At 45.8% G+C, this 15,644-nt stretch overlaps 1 protein-coding gene across 1 annotated transcript in view; it reads left to right on the forward strand.

Annotated features, from left to right (window-relative positions):
- Nucleotides 1–15,644, forward strand: part of CPM (carboxypeptidase M) — a 74,564-nt gene that overhangs the window by 32,326 nt on the left and 26,594 nt on the right. The window contains exon 3 of the mRNA XM_044227578.1: nt 12,679–12,776. Within this exon, the coding sequence (XP_044083513.1) occupies nt 12,679–12,776 (98 nt within the window). The remainder of the gene's footprint in view (nt 1–12,678; nt 12,777–15,644) is intronic.

Genomic DNA, 15,644 nt, shown 5'->3' on the forward strand with positions numbered 1-15,644 from the left:
GGAGAGGGACAAGCAGACTCCTCGCTGAATGGGGAGCCCAATATGGGGCTTCATCTTAGGACCTCAACATCATGACCCCAAATCAGATGCTTACCTGACTGAGTAAGGTAAGTGCCACCCAGGCACCTCCAAAATAAAATCTTCAAAAAAAGAAAAGAAATTAGCACCAGCTTACGGTGCTAGCAACAACTATAGTGTTCAAATATGCCCATATTCTTCTTGGTTGTATTAAAAATGAACAGAAACAATGTAAATCAATCTCATAGTCACTACTTCTTTGAAAATGCTTGAGTGGGGCACCTGGGTGGCTCATTCGTTAAGCAGCTGCCTTTAGCTCAGGTCATGATCCCAGAGTCCTGGGATCCCGCCCCGTGTTGGGCTCTCTGCTCATTGGGGAGCCTGCTTCTCCCTCTGCCTCTGTGGCTCCCCCTGTTTGTGTGCTTTCTTGAGCTCTCTCTGTGTCAAATAAATAAATTTTATATATATATTTATATATATATATATCAAATAAATAAATAATACATATATATCAGTATTTTAAGCAAATAGGATTTCTTTATTTATTTGCTTTATTTATTTATTTATTTTAAAGTCAAATAAATAAATTTTATATATATATATATTTTTTAAATAAAAGTGTTTGAGTGATTATCATTAGCTTCTCAAGTTTGTTGACAGCAAATATATGCTGTGTTTTTTTGTTTGTTTTTTAAGGCTAAATTGAAAGGATCATGAAGGTCACAGATGTGTGGTCCTGCACTGATGTGCATGGGGTAAAGCAGGGCTCCTCCGGAGTCTGTGTAGGGCTTGGTGACAGGCCCCTTCTTTCCCACACTTTGCCACCCCTGGCCCTGCCCTGCCCCCCACTCCAGAGTTTTGCTGCTCTGTTCCAACTAAAGCCTGAAGGGGAATAGTGATCACATTGAGGCCCGGAGAAGAATTCCAATCGTTTACATTCCTATTTTCCCCTGATCCAAAGTCCGATCTTGGGGAACCAGTTGCCCAACACCCAAGCGTTACTGATTCTTTATTTTTATCTTGTGTTAGTCACTTGGCCTTCGCTGGCTTAATGACTTGGTGATCCAAAGGCTCAATGGTCACATAAATCATATGATTTAAGAATATTTTTGTGGTTTATTTTCCGGTTGTAGTAAAAACAAAGAGATGTTTGTCCTTTAGTTAACATTTACATTTATGTTGGGATGATTTCTCTTTCTCTTTATCCATAGAGATGTAAGAAGCGAATGTGCTTTGCTCTGAGATAGTTGACAGTAATTTCTTGGGAGGATAGTCCCATGTTTTCACCGGGAAGAGGCAGCCAGTGAATTTCTCACCTCCAGGCCTCCATTCCCTTCCTCATGGCCTCCCCTTTCAGGTGAACAGCTCTGACCTTTTATGGTCCTGAGTCTCACGTCTATAAGCTGCAGAAGCCAGTGGATCAGGCCATGATTTTTACCTTTGCCTTTTTTGAAACCTCCCTTCCCCCAGCTTTTTATTTTGAAATATTTCAAACTTATAGGAAAATTGCAGAAATAGTAAAAGAAATATTCCCACAGTCTTCATGTAGAACCCCAGTTGTTAGTCTTTTGCCACATTTGCTTTGTCTCTCTGAGCTCCGCTGCTGAACTATTAGAGATGCTAAGTGACCTGCCGCATCCTCCCTGAATCCTTGAGCATGTGTCACCTAAAACTGACCTCATCCCACCTTGCCTCAGCACGCAAGAAAAATACTACTCGGTGAACAACCCATTCCATTTTAAAGTTCCCCAGTGATCCCAAGAATGCCTTTTTATATCTTTTTTGTTTTTTCTTAGAATCCGGTCAGGGCTCACATGTTGCATCTAGTGTTCACGTCTCTTTAGTCTCATAACCTGGGACCGTCCCCCGCCCTCTTGTTGACATTGCCTCGCTCATATCGAACCAGGTTTATGTCACTGACTGACGCCTTAATGAAGAAATTCCTTATCTATAAGCTCTTGGGTTGTGCTCTTTCAGGGGTGAGTTGGAGACCCTCCAGACTAGAAATCTTAATGTGGTTTCTAGCCTCATTAGACTGCAGATGGGTAAAGTCTATGCTATGGTTTCAGTCACTTTGACAGTAAGCGGTGTCAGAAAATGTGGAAGACGTGTTTATGGTGAATGGTTCTGCACAGTTAGCTGAGGTGACCGGTTTCCTGCCCTGCCCTCTGGCCCTGTGTGCCTGCAGCCTCCAGGCTCAACCCTATCCTCCAGCTTCTCGTCCTGGGAATTCTGAATGAGATTCAGGGCCTGGACTTAAAAACTCGCTGGGTGTCTGGTGATAGGAATGTTTGTGACTGTTTTTTTACTAACAGATTTTGAAAGACATGTTTTCTCAAGATAGGCCCTTCTACTTTCTGGGTCCATACTTCTATTTTTTTCTTTTTCTTTTTTCTTTTTTTTTTTTTAAACTTATGTGGGTGTTGGTCTTTCTGAGCTGATCTGATCCACAGATCTTCTGGAACATACATTGCTGCTGACTCTTGGCAGAAAGTCTCTATCCGTATGTTATGGATACTTTGATTTGAACATTTTCTTTAATTGTGCCACTGCTGCCTCATCGGTTAGAGCCTAAAGTTTGTCATCAGCCAGTTCTGTGCACTTGAGGCCCTCAGACAGACGTGTGCTTACCGTGTTTCCAGCACTGTTCGTCAAGCCCAGGGTGGGTTAAATGAGACAGCAGCCCCGTGAGGTGTGGATACTCTTCATCCCGTAACAAAGATGACAGAATGGATTCAGCTTGAGAGATGAGGCAACTTGCCCAATACCACATGGCTAGTAAGTGGCAGAACCGGGGGTTAAAGATTCTAGAACCTGCATCAGTACATAAAGTGCCGTTGCAGGGATACTGAGTATCTTTTAAGAAATCCCAGATGCTGGGCACCTGGGTGGCTCTGTCAGTTAAGTGTCTGCCTTCAGCTCAGGTTATGACCCCGGGGTTCTGGGATCAAGTTCCGGGCTATGTGGAGCTCCCTGCTTATTGGGGAGTCGGCTCTCCCTCTCTGCCCCTCCCCTCTGCTCATGCTCTCTCTTTCAGGTAAATAAATAGAAATCTTTAAAAAATCCAAGATGCTCTTTTGAGGTAGGTGGTATGCCCCTAAAATACTGGTTTTGATGTACTTACTAAACTGTTGATCATCCTTGGTGAGATTTAAATCTCAGTACCTCTGTTAATCCCGCCAGTTCATCAGATGCCCTGGTTTTTGGTCTATTTGAACTAGAAGTCCTAGTCCTAGAAGGAACCTCCTCTCATGGACAACCTCAGGGCTCCTCCTGTTGTCAGGAGTGCCATCGCCTTCTGTCTGGACTCTGAGCCGCTTCACTCTCAGATGAAAGCCTTTCAGAGCACAAGCGCAGGGAGTGGGGATGATGGAAGGAAAAAGTTCAGTCCTCCCAAGTATCTTATGAGGAAACTAGTAAATCAATTGCCATTCTTCCTTACCACTAAAAGATGAGTTCCTAGGGTAACAAATATGCAGTAAGGATAAGCCAGCCTCCAGCAAAGGATAAGCCAGCCCAGAAAAGCCTTGGCTTTTTCTGGGCCAAGTGAATCTGAATTGACCTCATCACAAATCACAGCTCTGTGACACCTACAGGAACTCATAGAAATAAAAACAACTGGGGAGAAAGAACTAGAACATGGACATTGAAGTGAATGCTTGAGAAAAAGAGCTCTCAGATGCACAACCGATGTGTAGTGCAAGCTGTAATTATTGCATCTTCTCATTTTTTTTTAAGATTTTATTTATTTATTTGAGAGAGAATGAATGAGAGAGAGCATGAGAGAGGAGAAGGTCAGAGGGAGAAGCAGACTCCCCATGGAGCTGGGAACCCCATGCGGGACTCTATCCTGGAAGTCCGGGATCATGACCTGAGCCAAAGGCAGTCACTTAACCAACTGAGCCACCCAGGCGCCCTATTGCATCTTTTCAAACAAGACTGAAGAAACCTCTTTAAGTGCTGTTTGCATTTTAAGATAATACTCAGTTTCGCTCCCGTGATTGCTGCACCGCTCTTCGAAGGAATGATCGGGTGATGTTTGACTTCTCTCCCAAGGGACCAAAAAGGGAAGTTCTCAGCTTTTTATAGTATGAGGCCTCTGGAGATTTTCACTTTGGGGATGTAAAAACAAGTTTCCTCCCACTATATTAAAGGGGGGAGGGAAGACTAGAAAGGAACATAGGGAAATTATGGTGGTTGGGATATGAGAATGATGGCTAGTTCTTAAAACTCAATTTTTTAAAACTTCATATAATTTATAGCTTTAAAACTAAAATTCTTAGAGAAAGGGGGAACAGATTCATCAGCCTCTGACCTGGGAATAGAGGGGGAAGATCAGAGAAGGTAGACTTGCCAGAGCAGAAAGGCAAAGGAATTTCCTAGGATCCTCTTGTTTGGATTGCTGGTTAATGATTAATGAGACAAACTGCTGTGCTTCTCTGGGAGTCGTGACTAGTTTTGCAATTTAAAAAAAAAAAAAATTTTTTTTTTTTTCAGAGTCCATAGTCTCTCATATAATCTGAGGGGTTTGAAGTGGTGGGGGGTGGGAGGTTGGGGTACCAGGTGGTGGATATTATAGAGGGCACGGCTTGCATGGAGCACTGGGTGTGGTGAAAAAATAATGAATACTGTTTTTCTGAAAATAAATAATGGAAAAAAAAATTCAAAAATAAATTTATCCCAACTCAATGCATCTTCAAAATTTTCCTTTCTGTTTTTTTGATTAAAAAAAGGGAATGTCTCTCAGCAATCAGAGGAATCCCTGATTTAGAAACTGAATCTCCAACCCCCTCTACCACCCCACTCACCTGTTCAGGAAGATATACAATGGAACCTAATATCCACCTTGCCCCAGTATCATTTCAGAACACTAGTGCTGTGTATGGGGACAAATGTGTACGCATATGAGAGCCCATCTCTCCATAATGTTGGAATAATCCAACACAAAGTCAGATATTTGGTTTGGATATCTGCACCCCATGGTAATACTCCAAGAAGGTCCATCTACTCTAGAATTGCAATCTAGAAAATTTGATCCTTTCCAGATCCTACCCACATAGTACTTTGTAGACTAGATGCAGACTTTTCTATAATACTGGAAAACGTCATCTAGTCTCTGGACCAGGGGTGACCCCAGCTCCAGCTGGACTTCCTGAATTATTAATTATCCATCATTCGCCAATCTTCTCTGTCTGTGCCAGGCACTATAAGAGATTCTGTAAGCACAGTGATACACCATCCCTTGCTTGCAGGAAAACCTGCGGTTTCAAAGTATTAGAAGAGGGGCTGAAGAAGTACTCTGAAGGTTGCAGAGGGAGAGTAACTCAGGCTGGCAAGGGATGGCACCAAGGGAAGAGAAGGGTAAGAAAAGTGTTGGGTGGAAGGAGGCTCTTGGCTGAGCCTCAAGAAGGCCAGTGGAAGTTGGCCGTTTTGTGCAAGTGGACAGAGAACTCTCCGTGCGGAAGGAATGGCATGCAGTAAAGGTAGAGGCGGATGGTGGGCTCCTTCGGGAACTACACATCATCAAGAATGGCTGGAGCCTGGTGTATGGGATTGTGGCTGGGGCTGGCTGCTGAGGCAGGGAGTGGACAGACCATGAGAGGTCCGCTGTGCCATGCCGAGAGCTTGGGTTCTGCCTTAATGCCGTAGAGAGCTACTGCAGGATATGCCATGGTGCCATGGGATTTGATTCATGATTGATTAACCCCCCAAATAATGGAAGGTTTATAAGACACTGTGCTTCATTTGGACTTTTTTCCCCCTCAAATGAAAGTGATGTCAAAACCCAGAAAGTCAGGGGACACCTGGCTGGCTCGGTCAGTAGAGCCTGAGACTCTTGATCGCAGGGTTGTACGTTTGATCCCCATGTGGGGAGTAGAGATAAAACAAATAAACTATGACATTCCAAAATATTTTTTAAAATAGGAAATTAGTGTTTTTCAGGCCAGTATAAGCAGCGATTTACAACTGTTTCAGCTGACTAAACGCCAGACTCAGGCTAGGCATCCAATACCTATTTATTGAGTGAATAAATGGGCAAATGAAAGACTAAGCCTCCGTCCAGGCTAGTAGCCTTCACAGTGAAGAGGAGTCTGATTTTCGTCAAGTCCATACCAGGATTTATAAAGGAGTCCGGTTGCCTCCGGGAGCACAGGGTCTGTCCAGGCTGCGGCTGCTGGCTATGTGCAGGCTGCTGTTCTCCGCTTAGTCTCCTGGCCGTGGGCTAGCCACGCCTCAGCTGTCCCGTTCCTGGCTCCCGAGGTCAGGCAGGCTTGTGTTCCAGCAGGTAACTGGGCTACCGCTCTTCCTGCCTGGGTTTTACTGCATCCCTAAAGCACCTCCTCTGTTCGCCTGGCTTGAGACTGCCCCGCTCGGATTCCACAGGACAGGTATTCAGGTCCCTCTGTGTTCCATTTTTCTCCATTCATGCCCCAGTCTGCACTTCTAGAACTCTAAGTATTATTTCAGATCTGGAATCGTATCTGTGCACCTACAAATACTATTTGATGATGCAGGCAGATAAAATGAGAGTATCCAGGGGAAAAATTTGAAGAGCTAGGCTTTGCTGATGATGTCTTACTATGGTATAACTATTTTTTACGAGCACACACATTGGGGAGCGGGGGTGGGGGTTGAGAGGGAGAGAGAATAAAGGTTTTATTTATTTTATTTAACAGAGAGAGAGCCCAAGCAGGCGGAGCGGCAGGCAGAGGGAGAAGGAGAAGCAGTCTCCCTGCTAAGCAGGGAGACTGAGGTGGGGCTTGATCCCAAAACCCTGAGCTGAAGGCAGATGCTTAACAACTGAGCCACTCAGGTGCCCCTGATTGATTGGTTTTAGAGTGCATGTGCATGAACCAGGGTGGGGATTGGGCAGAGGGAGAAATTGAGAAGCGGACTCTTGAGTAGTTTTAAAGCAAAGTGTTTAAACTCTCCTCACCTCTGGGTCATCCCCGCAAAATCTTAGGGTTCTGGGAGCCCCTGTCTGGAAAAAAATTATTGGTTATCAACAATAAGAATGATGAAGAGTCAGTGGAGGGAAGGATCGTTTGGGGTGGGTGGGTTACGGAGAGCATATCAGACAGGAGAAGCTACACTCTACCACAGAAATTTTAATACCCCAAATCTCCAGCTCTTGTTACAGCAATTTTTAAACTTCAGTGCGTGTGAGGATCCCTTGGGTTCTTACTAAAACAGACCACTGGTCCTCATTCAGTTCCCTATTCAGCACATCTGGGGTAGAGCCCGAGAAAGTGCATATTTCACGAGCTCACTTGTGACGCTGATGTTGCTGGTCCCGAGACCCCACTTGAAGAACCGTGGCCTTCTGAGGTTACCTAAGACTGTGCCCACCTGGCTGCAAGGGGCATCCTCATGCCTCCCTCCCAGTGGCAGTTGTCGGGGTTAAGTGAGTACACAGGGATGCTGTGAGCTCTGAATGATGCTACTATGTGGGCATGGCCAGTCAGGAAACTTACTCATGCTTTTTGTACGTGTTTGTTTGCTACTTGTGTCTGTGTGTGTGTGTATGTGTGTGTGTGGTTTTTGTAATGAGCCATGCCTCAGGATCCTCTTTTCCTCCACTTCAAAGCCAGAGGCCATGTGAACTTGGAGGCCGAGTGTTTAAGTGGACTCAAGTGCTGTGCCGTGTTTGATTCGCCCATTATTTAATGTAGGGCTAAACTCCGCATGCTGAGTTCTGTGTGTGTGTGTGTGTGTGGTAATGGGAACGTGCACAAGTGAAATTGAAGGTGTGGTGTCAGATCTTTGACTCATCCGCAGGGAAGGAGGAAGGAACTCATCAGCCTTACCACAGCCTTGCCTTAGGAGCTGTTATTCCCGCTTATATATGAGGACGCTGGGGCAAGCTCTCTCAAGCTCTGCCTTAGCTCCGGGGGTGATCGTAGGGATACGCAGAGCCCTGTGGAGTCTGGGAAATGAGCAGCTGATTCATCCCTCTGGATACCAGAGCTTCGCGGATCATACAGTACAAACAAGCCTCATGGAAAACTGGGACGTGCTTCATCATTAAGCAGCTGCGCTCCGGTGACCAGACCACCAAGGCAGAGTCTGGAACCCTCAGCAGAGAGAGCCTGACAGGGAGACTAGCCCTCGAGTTGGGGCACCCGTCCTAGCTCCACTGGTCCTCGCCAGCTGGCACCTGGATCCTGTTCCTGGTGTGAACCATGGCAACACAACATTGAGAGGACTGCCTGGGAACATTTCCCCCAGGGTGACACTGGCTCTGGCCCACCTAGTACTTCCGGGGAGATAAAGGCAACCTGGCATCATCAGAAGAATACGAATTCTCAAATCAGACAGACCCGGGTGCGGACCCTGGGTCTGCCGCTCAAATCGGTTTCCGCAGCACTGAGTGGCGGGTCGCGCCCGTCCCGTGGAGGTGTTGTGCAGGTCACGTACAGATGTGTGGAGGCTGGGGTCTGGTGCAGAGGACCTGTACTTGGTGAATGATAGGGTTTGGTGGCGTAGATTTGAAAAACTGGAAAGATAGGGAAGTGGGAAAAAAGTGTTTTGATTTCATTGCCCTATCAAACACTTCTCACTCCAAGTGCATCACTGTGGACCCCTGAAGACCCATCTGTTGATTTCAGGCTTTATGTGCCGTGGGGCGGTCTCCTTGTGTGGTACTCTTTAAATGAACAGTCTGTTTTTACATGGCTGTAATTAATTTTGTCTTCTGATTTTGAAATTCTGTAATTTCGGTGGGTACGCTGGAGTTCACATAAAACTAGTTTTGGACCTCTAACAAAAGAGCAGTGGTTGAACCAGTGGTAATATATTCAAATAGTAAAAAAATAAGCATCCGTTTAAAAAGATATAAAGATATATTTGTTAATATAGATACGTACTCATGATTATATGTAAAATGAGACGATTTTACTTAAAAACCAAGGACCTTCCAGATCTATCTGGATGTTCACCGCCTCAGCCTCAGCCAGCTTTCAAAGTTTAATATGCCTCAGAATCACCAAGGCCGCCTGATAAATGCAGTTTTGAACTTCACCCCTAGAGTTCGATTTAGCAGCTGGGGCTCAGGGGTTGGCATTTTTCCAAGGATCCAGGTGATTCTGATGTGGGCACAACACTCCTCCCATTCCTACCTGTTGAAGCTTTACTTACTTTTCTGCATTTTGCCATCAGCTTTTTCCTGAATTCCTAAAGTATTTCCTGACATGTTTTGCCTGCTTTCTTGAGTTTGGATTTTTGTGAATCCTTCTGAATTTTGTAAAGCTTTTCCTGATCTTCTGAGCAAACCCAGTTGGGCACCTGTGTCACATCCCTGGGATTTGTGTCAAAGTCCAAGTTCCTGAACATAATATAGATACTAAAATATTTGGAATCCAGGTTTCATTTACTTTGTAGTGAAGAGAAAGAGGCTAAGCATTTCAGAACTCTTCAGCACACCTGCTATTAGGGGGGAATGGGGCGCCTGGGTGGCTCAGTGGGTTAAGCCTCTGCCTTCAGCTCAGGTCATGATCTCAGGGTCCTGGAATCAACCCCCACATCGGGCTCTCTGCTCAGCAGGGAGCCTGCTTCCCCCCATCTCTCTGCCTGCCTTGTGGTCTCTCTCTCTCTGTCAAATAAATACATAAAAATCTTTAAAAAGGGGGGCAGGGGGGCGCCTGAGTGGCTCAGTGGGTTAGGGCCTCTGCCTTCGGCTCAGGTCATGATCCCAGGTCCTGGGATCGAGCCCCACATTGGGCTCTCTGCTCAGCCGGAGGCCTGCTTCCTCCTCTCTCTCTGCCTGCCTCTCTGCCTATTTGTGATCTCTGTCTGTCAAATAAACAAATAAAATCTTTAAAAAGGGGGGGGCGGGGAATAAGGGTAGCCTTTCCAACCTTGATAGGAAAAAAAAAAATCTTGTTTAAATACCCTGACCTTGGCAATCATACTGTGGAAAGTAAATTTTGTCCTTTCTGCATTTACTTTGGTCTAAGCCAGAGATGGCCAGTGTTTGTTGGAAAGGGAGGTTAAAAGCCTTCAAGAAGCTTGTCATTCCGGAAGTATTGCACGAATATCTTCTAGGATTATTGGTTGGTTTTCATTCTCAAAGTTCATGCCATTGAGGTATTTCAAGGTAAATTTTCTCATTGCAGTTCCTTTAGGGGCCATTCATGCTAAAATTGAGACTGAGTTGCACATAAAGTGCTTCTTTACTTAGGTTTTATTGGTCTCCCTCTTTCCTTAATTAAGCCAATTAGGATCGGATCTCCATGTCAGGTTTTGTTGTCTTAGGTCCTAGCCTTGTGTAACAGGCCAGCTGTTGCAAATCTGTTGTTATACAGTTACAACAATTGTTAAGTATTATGTTCAGATGATATTGAATTTCCCCCCTTGCCTGTGAGGGGACTAAATCATATTCTGTACACATCCGTGATTATTTTTACCTTAAAAGCATTAAGAGCTACAAAAAAAGCATTCTGCAGAAGGAAACCTAAAGAGCCAGGTTTTTTAGCTTGTTCAGAGAAAGTTCTTCCTTGGGGCACTGGGGTGGTTCCATTGGTTAAGCTTCTGACTCTTGATCTCAGCTCAGGTCATGGTCTCAGTGTTGTGTTCAAGCCCCGTGGTTTTTGGTGGTGGTGGCGGTGGTTTTTCTTTTAAGATTTTATTTATTTATTTTACAGAGACACGGCAAGAGAGGGAACACAAGCAGGGGGAGTGGGAGAGGGAGAAATAGGCTTCCTGCTGAGCAGTGAGCCTGATGTGGGGCTAAATCCCAGGACCCTGGGATCATGACCTGAGCCAAAGGCAGATGCTTAACCCACTGAGCCACGCAGGTGCCCCTGTTGTTGTTTTTTAAAGTAGGCTCCACACCCAGCCTTAAAAACAAAAAACAAAAACAAAACTTTGCTCATATGAGAATGTTAACTTCGTAGAATTGAAATTCCAGATAGTTCTGGATAATGAAATGGTTCTGATGGGAAATCACGGGATGGATTATACTTGTCCACATGGCAGACTTAGAATCATTCTTCCAAACTCTGTTCAGAAGTCATCTGTAAAGTTCTTCATGATCTCCCTCCTTGGAAAGAATGAACCATTTCTTTTATTCTGCATGCACAACGGTACCTTATATACACTTCTGTGGCCGTGTATGTCACGGTCTAGTGCAATTATATGTTTGCACATTGCTGTTCTCACTAGATCAGAACCTGGGTGTGGAGAGTATAACTTATACCTGTGTCGTCTGATCACACGTCTCAGTGGCTGGAAGGAGTCATACTAACTGGGTGAACATATGAGTGAATGAAGACTCTGCTCTATCTAGTCCGGTCAGATAAACGGCATTTTGTGGGTGTTTCTGAGACCTCCTGCGTTTACAAAATTTAAAGCATCACCCTCTCATGAAACATGTACCTAAAATACTGTTACAATAAATGGAGAATGGATGGTGAAAAAGCAGGCTGAGTATCTGTTTCTTCCTGGATTCCTCATGGCAACTGAGAGTTCCTCAGCCTGTGGGACCCCTGATTTAAGGGACTGGATCTGAAATTCCAGGGTGACCTGCTCCCCATAAGCCCATCAGCTGCTGTGATATACCCACTCCCAGGTTCTTGAATTCCACAGAAGGCTCAGTATCACGGGTATTTGAACATATATGCGTGTGATAGATTTTGAACATATTCCTCAATTTCTAATTTTCAAGTCTTTGTATTAAGAGAGGCTGATGACTAAAAGAGTCAATGTTAGAACTGAAAGGGACCTTTATTGATTAGGAATCCACGCCTCCTGAGAGACGGACTGTTTTCTTTAGTGGAAGGAGGCCTCAAATCGAAGTCAAATAGGTCACGTCTTGCCTCTGGGGCTCAGATCACAGCCTCTTACTGGCTGTGTAATCACAAGCAGCTTGCTCAAGTGTTTGGAAGATCAGTTTTCTCATTTGTAAGGTTTGGTTGAAAATCCATCTCCGTGGGTCATGACCAGGGATTACCGAGATAACGTGTACCCGAGTACCGACTGTAATGTCTACACAGAGCGAATCCTTGGTGATCTTTGGTCCCTGCCCTTCCTTGCCCAAATCATGCTCCTCACGGCAGGATTAGGGCTTAGAAGTATTCCTTGAAGCATCCTTAGGTTGGATTCTGGTTGCGGTTTTCTTGACAGGACTCGTGCAGATCAAGGACACTCAAGGAGCCGTGTCATACCGGTGTTTGACACCAAACTCCAGATTTGGTACTTTAAAAACCATCTCCCTTCTGAGTTCCGTGTTTTATTCCCTGTTGCTTCTTCACTTTCTTTGAACTGAGAATTACGGCACCCTCCCAGTCAACAATCAGCTATAACTTAAGTATGTATAATGGGGTGAATGAGCAAGGTCATTCCTATAAAGCACTAGGAACTCAGAGCCAAGAAATACACGTGTTTTGGAAAAAGCAGACCCATGTGGCCTAATCAGTCTTCAATTTTTGAAAATCACATTCTAAAATAGTAAGTGAAATATCTGTGCTAAATCGGAGGGGTTGGGGCTGGAAGTGAACTAAGCATTGTGAGTGCGAGGGGTTAAGTCTGGTACACTTCGGGCGTCTTGAGATGCGGGTCAGGTGGGAGAAGCAGCAGTTTGCGTTCTCTGCTCGTTCTCCCAGAGTTCGTCTGTCATTTGCAAACACGACTTACTTTGCTATCTCTTTCTTCCCTGTAAAGGCAGAAACCTGTGGGTTCTTGTCGTGGGGCGCTTCCCAAAGGAGCACAGAATTGGGATTCCAGAGTTCAAATACGTGGCCAACATGCACGGAGACGAGGTATGTGTGCGGCTCAAGTATCTGAAATGTCAGCAGGGACACTTCCCCTCAGGTCTCTCGGGCTCCATATAAATGCTAAGGAAGGAAGCAATATAAATCGTTCCAAAAATCTGGAAAGGTCTTCCAGTGAGGACTTCTGGAAGAATTTAAGGAATCGGGCCTGGCAGCCACCACAGCCAGTGCCCCCCAGGGGGTCACTGGAGCTACCCTAGACTTGCACGACCAGCTGAGTCCCCGAAACCCACCCCAAGTTGACAGTCCCCCCCTCCCGGTGGGCCTCAAGGTGACCCGGCTAAGGAACTCTGTTATATTTGAACTCAAAACAGTCAGAAGATCCCAGAGAGCTGTCCGAATTCCTAATAGCTGGCTTTTTTTTTTTTTAAGATTTTATTTTATTTATTTGAGAGAGAGAGACAGTGAGAGAGAGAATGAGCGAGGAGAAGGTCAGAGAGCGAAGCAGACTCCCCATGGAGCTGGGAGCCTGATGTGGGACTTGATCCCGGGACTCCAGGATCACGCCCTGAGCCGGAGGCAGTCGCTAATAGCTGGCTTTTTGAAAGCTTTTGTCACCTCCTCATAATCTTCTACTCCGTGTTTTCAATATTGAAGTTGGGGCAATCAAACTTTAGGTTCTCTTACTCAACAAATGCTCTTTAATTTTATAATAACGTCTCGCCTCTTTTCCAACTTCTCAGAGATAATCTCTCATTTTGTTTCATTTTGTTTGATGTCATGTTATTTATTTTGTTGTGCGCATTACCCCCTTAACCCCTCCTGCTTGGCAGTCATTCCTGTCAGTCCTTTGAGGGCACGTCTCTAGCTCTTACCGCGCTCCCTCGGAAGATTCTGCATTCTCTTACACCGTACACAAAGATAAACTCAAAATGGATAAAAGACCTCAACGTGAGACAAGAATCCATCAGAATCCTAGAGGAGAATATAGGCAGTAACCTCTTCGATATCAGCCACAGCAACTTCTTTCAAGATATGTCTCCAAAGGCAAAGGAAACAAAAGCGAAAATGAACTTTTGGGACTTCATCAAAATCAAAAGCTTCTGCACAGCAAAGGAAGCAGTCAACAAAACAAAGAGGCAACCCACGGAATGGGAGAAGATATTTGCAAATGACAGTACAGACAAAAGGTTGATATCCAGGATCTATAAAGAACTTCTCAAACTCAACACACACAAAACAGATAATCATATCAAAAAATGGGCAGAAGATATGAACAGAGACTTCTCCAATGAAGACATACAAATGGCTCTCAGACACATGAAAAAATGTTCATCATCACTAGCCATCAGGGAGATTCAAATTAAAACCACATTGAGATACCACCTTACACCAGTTAGAATGGATTCTGGCAATGTGACCGCTGTGGTATTTTCTGTTCCCAGGACCTCATGGGCCTGGGCAGTTGAGTGGAAGGGAAAGATAGTTCCCAGTCATCACAGTCGAGAAAATTCACATGGCAACGTGTATAGCGCCCTCTAATGTGTACCTTCAAGGAATGTCGACATAAAGGCATAGCCCCCTCGGTACAACTCTGTGACTTTTGAGGACCCTGGGGAGTTGACAAAGGTGGTGGCAGGCTCTCTCCGGTGCTGGCCTTCCTGTCCTGGCTTCGGCCTCCCCAAACCCAGGCTCTGTGCGAGCAGGATCCTCTTCTCAGGACATGCGCTGCCTGGCCTGTCCTGCCGACAGGGGCTGCTTCTTGCAGTGGAAGGAGGATGCAGACGCTCGCCTCTAAGGAAGGTGTAGGTCGGGGGGCCTGATTTGTGAACGGAGGGAGGGTCAGTCCCCACATGACTTTCCTGAGTGTGGCCGGGCTGTGACTGTCAGACTCGAGTCTGCCGGGTGTTGTGGTAAGACAGCTGTTGGCCACGGAAGGCAGCCCGGACGTGCCCCTCGCTGTGTCGTCTGTGGATCCAGGCCTACGGAGACCAGCTTCAGTAGGAGGCCGAGAGCACGTGTTAAGTGCAGGAGTGTATTTGTTGAGTGCCTGGCACTTCACAGGTTCCAGTGTGCTGCTCAGAGATAGTCCTCCAAGCTGAAACTTTGAAGGACAAGCCAGAGTCCTTTCCCTCACTCACCTCCAAGTTGGCTTCTTCCTAACATGTGCCTTCCCAGACTTCTGGCCTCTTGCTGTCCAGGTAGTTAAGGCATCCCCATCAAACTGGGGCTGTCGTTCACCCTGAGTCTTTGAGGAATGCTCAGGACTGAGGTCGAGAAGGGAGAAAGTCCCAGTGTGCCTTGGGGCAGGGACGTGAGACCCTGTGATCCCACGTGTGTCCCAGCTGATGGCAGAGTCTGGGCTCATGGGCCACTGAGGAACTTGCCCTGAATGTGAGATCTTGTACCTTCTGCCCTCCTGGTGCCGCGAGAAGCTGGGGACAGTGATGGCTTCACACAGATGAGTCTGTTGGAGTAGAGGGTCCAACTACCTAGCCACCTTCTGCTCTCAGATCTTTTGGAATTGAAAAAGCATTTTGAGAATTCACTATAAAAGGCTATACAGCTAACATTTTAGGGTACTGGTTTTCACTTTCGTTAGATGGATGCCTTGTTATTCTACTGCAGATTTTGGGTGCTGACCTCAGGACGTATGGATCTTCTAGGAGTCTGTGGGCCTCGTGTGGGGAATCCCCCAGGGGACATATATGCACAGAGTGTGGCCCGGTAGACAGAAGTGATCACACTCTTTTTAGAATGTTTCCCCTCATACCTGGACCCCACCCCACATAGGCGTATGTGTTTCCCACACTTAGCATACAGCTAGATGGCAGTGAGCGTCAGCCGCATTAGGAAGACCCTGTTCTGCTGATCCTACCTGCTATTTAACCCCATGGCTTTTTACCTTATGTTCTT

Source organism: Neovison vison, chromosome 12 (assembly GCF_020171115.1).
Source record: "Neovison vison isolate M4711 chromosome 12, ASM_NN_V1, whole genome shotgun sequence".
In the NCBI taxonomy this organism is placed as follows: domain Eukaryota; kingdom Metazoa; phylum Chordata; class Mammalia; order Carnivora; family Mustelidae; genus Neogale; species Neogale vison.